The 6,540-nt window shown below is 54.3% G+C and overlaps 1 protein-coding gene across 1 annotated transcript in view; it reads left to right on the forward strand.

Annotated features, from left to right (window-relative positions):
- The first annotated feature begins 941 nt into the window (after positions 1-941).
- The window catches only part of CDH22 (cadherin 22), a 59,217-nt gene continuing 53,618 nt past the window's right edge, over positions 942-6,540 (forward strand). The window contains exons 1-2 of the mRNA XM_042465532.1: positions 942-1,267; positions 1,828-2,122. Of these exons, the coding sequence (XP_042321466.1) occupies positions 1,190-1,267; positions 1,828-2,122 (373 nt within the window). The 5' untranslated portion in view covers positions 942-1,189. The remainder of the gene's footprint in view (positions 1,268-1,827; positions 2,123-6,540) is intronic.

Consider the following 6,540-nt stretch of genomic DNA (forward strand, 5'->3'; position numbering starts at 1 on the left):
GCTTTTCTGCTTGCATGCCTGTTGGCTGCGCTTGCTTGCTTGGTCCTTGCTCCCAGCCCCTTCTAGGCTCAGGGCCAACGCAAAGTCCATTGCAGACCTCCAGGTTGGAGGGTTTCAGGCTGCGGAGGCAGACCCTCAGCTCCCCCATGGACGAGGCTGTGGCCCCAGCTTATAGGCTCCAGTACAAGGAGTGGCCGGTCTAGTCCTGAGGTCCAGTCTTGCCTCAGAAGACTCACTGAGTGGGTGGCGTCTGCAATGGCTGGGGATGGGGGCTGCACGAGGCACCGCATAGGAGGAGCCCCCCTTTGGGTGTGGGTCACAGTGGGGGATCCAGGGGAAAAGGTAGCAAAGAGCAAGTGCTGCTCCTACCTGACATGGCTCTGGAGCCAGGAGGGCCTGGAAGGGGGTTGGCTTTGGACCCCAAAGGCCCATGGTGGTCTCCTTGGAGGGCAAGGCACCAGGAGCGGATGCAGCCAGGGTCAGAATCTGGCCTGGCTCTGGGTCCTCTGCCCACTGGGCACCCCTCACCCCTCGGGTGAAGTAGGGGTGCTGCACCCTCAAATAGGAATTCTGCCCCAGTGGAATTTTCCTTCAGCCCCCTTTCCATTGGGGGCACAGTGCCTTCATTTTACACCTCTCTTCTGGGCCAGTGCTTGCCGCCCCCTGGCTCCTGGGCTACAAAACACTTCCAGAGGGCCACTTTGTTGTTGTTGTTTCTGACTTAACACAATCCTAAGGTGGCAAACCTATCATGGGGTTTTTCCTGGCAAGATTTGTTGCAAAGAGGTTTGCCATTGCATTCTCCTGAGGCTGAGAGTGTGGCTTTCCCCAGGTCACCCAGTGGGTTTCATGTGTCCACTATTAAAGTAGCCTCTGCCCTCTGAGCTGGCATTACATGCCATGCATGCTTTTTGTTTTTTGGAGAGGGGGAGGTTCAGTGAGCCAGACACACACACTCTCACACACACTGCCCCCCATGTCTTTAGAAATATTGGGGGCATGTGCAATATTGAAGGGAGGGTCACAGAGATGAGGACCCCTCCCCACCGTCTAAAAGGTGTTGTCCTCAAGCCTCCAAGCTGAGCATTGGGACAATGAGGACTAGACATGTGCCCTTTTATTTATTTGTTTTTAGAAAAGCTGAACCGAGATCTGGCTTCCAGAGGGTCCCGGAGCCACAGGAGGGGAAATGAATGCCTTTCGGACAGGATTCGCATTGTGGCCCCTTGCCTCTCTGCATCTCCCCTCCTTCCTCCTGTCCAACAAGGTCATTCCTGCAAGGCAGAAGGGGGTTGGAATGGATGGCCATTATTATTATTATTATTATTATTATTATTATTATTATTATTATTATTGTCTTCAACTCAGCTTTAAAGCTGGTCAGAGAGATGATGGTGTGAACCGTGCAGGAAGAAGTTTCCAGAAATGGGGGGCAGCCAGTGAGAAAGTGCGGATCCGAGCTGAAGTCCTGAAATTCCTTGCTTGTGACAGCAGTCCTTGTTTCCTTGATTGCCTTTAGGGCTCCTTCCAGCTCTAGGATTTGAAGTGATCTCTTGGTCCCAAAGCCGGCTGCCCATCCCATCTCCAGTTCCATGGTGCCCAGTTAAATGGGGAGGGCTTCCACACACTTCTCCTCCTGAAGAAAACAATCTGTTTCCCATAACAAAGGACATCCCCTTTTTGCTGCTGCCCAGGGTGCAAGGGGTGGTGGTGGTGCTGCATCCATCTTGGTGGGATTACGCATGTAGAATTGGGGTCAAAGGGGCCTTGAGGAGATGGACCCCTGCCTGGTTCCTCAACCTTCCCTTCCTGACCTCTGCCCCCCAGATCCATTCAGATTCGGACGAGGGCGACGGCTCCATCAAGTACACCATCTCCGGGGAGGGCGCCGGCACCATCTTCCTGATTGATGAACTGACTGGCGACATCCATGCCACGGAGCGCCTGGACCGGGAGCAGAAGACGTTCTACACACTGCGTGCCCAGGCGAGGGACCGCCAGACTGACCGCCTGCTGGAGCCTGAGTCGGAGTTTGTCATCAAGGTGCAGGACATCAATGACAGCGAGCCCCGCTTTCTGGGGGGGCCCTACATCGGGAGCGTGGCTGAGCTCTCCCCCATCGGTGAGTGCCTCCTGCATCAGGAGCTTGGTTTGTCCCCCCAAAGACCCCTAAGGCTGCCTTATGTCCCCCACATGGCCTGGCCAAGCAAAGCAGGAGCTGAGTTCCCTCACCAGAATGGCTCAGGCCTGGCCAGCCTTCCCAGTCTCCTCTCCTTCTCTGGACTGGGTGCAATGGGAGGCCCTCCTGCTGTCCAGACAGATGCCTGGGGAGCCCCCAAGACCTCTGGCAGCCGCTCCGTCCCATCTTGGCCTGTCCAGAGGGCCACTCTTTGTCCTCCCCAGGCCCATTTGGGCTGCCCCCTTTGCTGTGGGGGCCACTGTACCAGTGCGCATGATGCTCTCCGTGAGGCTCTGTGGGGGGGGGTCTCCCCTCCTTGCCTCCCACCCAGATCCTACCTGGCGGGGAGAGCCTCCTCTTGCTGGTCGCCTGCCAGGTTTCAGGCAACCCCCTGAAAGGGAGCTGCTGTGCTCCAGTTGGCAAAGTTAACCACCGCCGCACCTGCCTCTTAATGCTGATGGGGGGATTTTTTAAATTCAGTGTCATACTTATTAGATTAATTGCTGTGTTAATCACAGCCTTTTAAAGAAACTGTCTGGCTCCTTGGTATCTTTGTCTCTTCTCCTCCCACCTGTTTCTCCTGAGCCTTTCTTTGTCTGTCTCCTTTTATTTTCTTCACAAAGCGGACTCATCCTCTCTTTCTCTGTCACTCTCTCCATCCCTCCATCCTGCTCCTCTTCCTCCCCAGTCTCAGCACTCCTCTCGCTTTCTCTCTGTCTGGTTGGCCTCCATCTGTCCATCCTCCCTCACATTCTTCAGGTCACTTCAGCCTTCTCTCTTAATGCCCCCCCCATTTCCTTTCTCTGTTTCTCCATCCCTCTGGGGTCATTCATGACGCTCTATAAGAGCGGTTCTCAACCTGTGGGTCGCAACCCCTTTGGGGGTCGAACGATCCTTTCACAGGAGTCACCTAAGACCATAGGAAAACATATTTCCGATGGCCTTAGGAACCGAGACACCGGTTGGGGGTCACCCCCAAAATGAGGAACTGTATTAAAAGGTTGCAGCATTAGGAAGGTTGAGAACCACTGCTCTATAGGATGAGCCCCTCCCTCCTTCCCTTATGAAGCCATTTACGAAGCAGGCATAGTGAGGAACAGCTCAAATCTGCTTCTCTTGTATTCCTTTATTTATACAGTGGCGCCTCAGTATCAGCCGGGATTGGGTTCCAGGACCCCCTGCAGATACCAAAATCTGTGGATGCTCAAGTCCCTTTGGATACAATGGCAGAGTAAAATGGTGTCCTTTATATAAAATGGCAATCTAAAGCTTTGCTTTTTGGAATGTAGATGTATTTCAGTGCAAATCAATCATGTGCAAATATTGCATGGAATATCCCTAACTGCATCGTTTTCAGCATAGGAAACAGCTTTTCTCTTTACAGATACCAGTGTGGGTTTTCAAACCGGAAGCAAACTTCCAGCAATGTCTGGTTCTGGGGGGGGCGGGGGGGGGGGGAAGAGAAACGAAAACAGCATTTTGGATGGGACAGGCCACACCATGGGTCCCTGGGCCTCCGGATCCACCAGAATTCCCCATCCTGGCACAGAATTCCCCATCCTGGAGAGTGGCATTGGCTGGCTGGCCTTGTTTTAAGTGGGTTCTGCAAGTGGAAGGAGGGACTCAGTCATTCTGCCGACTGAGGCGGCTGTGGGGTTTCCTTCTTCATCCATGGGTATTCAGGCTTGCAGACCCTGGGGGCTCAGAGATGAGTCCTCTCCAGGGACGGGAAGTGAAGTGCGGACCACTGGGGTCTGATTCAATGTTTCCTGGGCATCTGGACAGGTAGCAGAGGAAGTTGCAGTTGGTGAGCATCTGGCTGAGTCTGCATGCAGATGGCAGAGTTAGGGCCAGAATAAAATGCGCCAAGGTAGTCACTGTAATTGTTTCCCATTAACAGCATTCCCGCAAAGTAACTTGGCAGACCTGCCATCTCCCACCTCTTTCGCAATAGCAAAACTTTGAACGCTGCCCTCACCGAGCAGTTCTTTTTCACATTGCATTTCCTGTACACTGCTTTGCTCCAAAGCAAACCCCATTCTCATCATCCCTCTGCCGCAGGTTTGCAAATCTGCATATATATATTTTTTTGCCCTGGTAAGAAGCTGTTTGCCTCCTCTTTCTGGCTTTGGCTGTCTGTCCTGGTAGAGTCCCTGCAGTCTCTCTTCTCTGCAGGGTGTCTTGCTCTGCAAGTGGCACAGACCACGGATGTCCAGTTAATCTCCTGCTCCCTTTCTTCCCACTCCAGCCTTGGTCTTTCTGATCCGGTCCCTCTGCCCTCCTTGTCCTCCTTGCGCCTCCCCTGCCATGCCCATGCCTGGCACAGTCTGTGAGTAAAGCAAGTGGTTGCTGTTGTGTTGCAAAAGGAAGTCCCCCCTCCTTACTCGACATTTGCAATGCCATGCCATTCTGCTTTTGTTCTTGGAAAAGAATCAGTTTACAAGTAACCCATTATTTTTAGCGCATTCCTTCCAAGATGACTTTTCAGCTTAAGAGGGGTGGAAGATCATGTGTGTTGCAAAGAAACTGGAGCGGGGAAGTCTTTTCTCCCTGACCCATAATGTCTGAGTCTGGTGGGGCCATTGGCTGGGGCTAAATGTTGGGAGATTCAAAGAAAAGGAAAGACGACTTCCCTTTACAGACAGAGCACATGGTTAAACTGTGAAACTCACTGCCACAAGGTGCGTTGATGGCTACCAGTTTTAAAGGGGTGTAGTTGATCATGGACATCAAAGATCTCAGTGGATACTAGCCCTGGCAGGGAGAGTATGTGCGCAGTGTGCTCCTCGGGGCTCCTTGTGAGGAACTGGTTGGCTGCTGTTAGGCCAAGGGGCTGCACAGACTTGTCCCCAAAGCAAGGAAAAGAGGTTGGGGCAAAGGGGACTTCAGGTAGCCTGGAGGGTGAGGGGCTGCAAAAGTGGCCTTGGAGTGCGCCACGCTTTGTGTGCTCCTCCTGGAAGGAAAGGTCCACTTCCACGGCACACGTGCCCAAAGGGAACAGAGGGGCAGCCTGTGTCCAGCCCAGCCCCACTGAGGCCAAGAGCTGCCTTAGCCAGGCCTCCAAAGGACTGGGACTGAGATGTGGGGTGGCTGTGGCAGTGGCAGCCCTTGCCTGCCCAGAAAGTGAATGGGTGTGTGCCTCTTTCTGCAAGGATTGGCACAGGAAGTGCCCCTTCAGCCTGGGCACTCTGGACAAAGGAGGGTGCCCTATGCCGCTGGACCAAGCTGGACACGAGGGAGAGTCCATGGGAGAGCAGAGAAGGGGCCCTTGGAGCCCAGGCCAAACCCCCTCCTCCTTGCTAAGCCCTTGAACTCTTCCTTTCCTCTGAGGGGGGGCTGAGCAAGGACCGGCCCCCCCCATCTCTTGCCCTTCCAAGGGACTCTGCCACCCCCCCGCTTCTTGGAGGAGGTTTAAGGGTTCCTTTGGCCATTTCCGAGGCAGCTGCCCGTGGCTGATTTGCACATGGCCAAACCCAGGCCGCTAATTGCTTTCCTGCCGTTCCTTGGCCCTTGGCCGGGCAGTACGGCAGTGGCCCAGAGCCTTGCATGAAGTGGCCTGGAATGGAAAACGGGACCCCCCCCCCCCCCCCGTTTAAATAAGTCGTTAAGACTGTGACTCTGGAGACCAGGGTTCAAATTCCTTGTCCGGCCATAGAAAACCCGATGGAAAAGTTGGAAGGGGGCCACAACTGAGGGGTCCCAAGGGGTTCCCCCATCTCCCCCTGGAAAGGGGGCTGTGAGGCCTCTGCAGGGGAAGGAACCCCCTGCGAGGCTGAGCCTGTCTCCCTACTGGGGTGAAGAAAGCAGGGGGCATGGGGCTGGGACTGGGCTTCAGGTGTGGTGGGGCAGTCTTACAGTCCTCCCCCCCCATCTTCCAGGTCCCGTTCCCTGCCCAGCTCCCAATTGCTCCAGTTTCTCCACCAAATCTTGACTCCTGGGGCTCGCTTTGGGATGAGGAGTCTCCTCTTCCTTGGCCCCCACCAAAAGCCCCTTCCATACCTCCTTGCCCTCTCTGGCTGCCAAGAGGGGGTGGGGGGTTCATAGAATCATAGAATCATAGAATCATAGAATCGTAGAGTTGGAAGAGACCACTAGGGCCATCCATTCCAACCCCCTTCTGCCATGCAGGAAATCCAAATCAAAGCATCCCCGACCGATGGCCATCCAGCCTCTGTTTAAAGACCTCCAAGGAAGGAGACTGTATCACCCTCCGAGGAAGGAGTGCATTCCACTGTCTAACAGCCCTTACTCTCAGGAAGTTCTTCCTAATGTTTAGGTGGAATCTCTTTTCCTGGAGCTTGCATCCATTGTTCCGGGTCCTGTTCTCTGGAGCAGCAGAAAACAAGCTTGCTCCCTCCTTG

This window comes from Sceloporus undulatus, chromosome 4, assembly GCF_019175285.1.
Source record: "Sceloporus undulatus isolate JIND9_A2432 ecotype Alabama chromosome 4, SceUnd_v1.1, whole genome shotgun sequence".
Lineage (NCBI taxonomy): Eukaryota > Metazoa > Chordata > Lepidosauria > Squamata > Phrynosomatidae > Sceloporus > Sceloporus undulatus.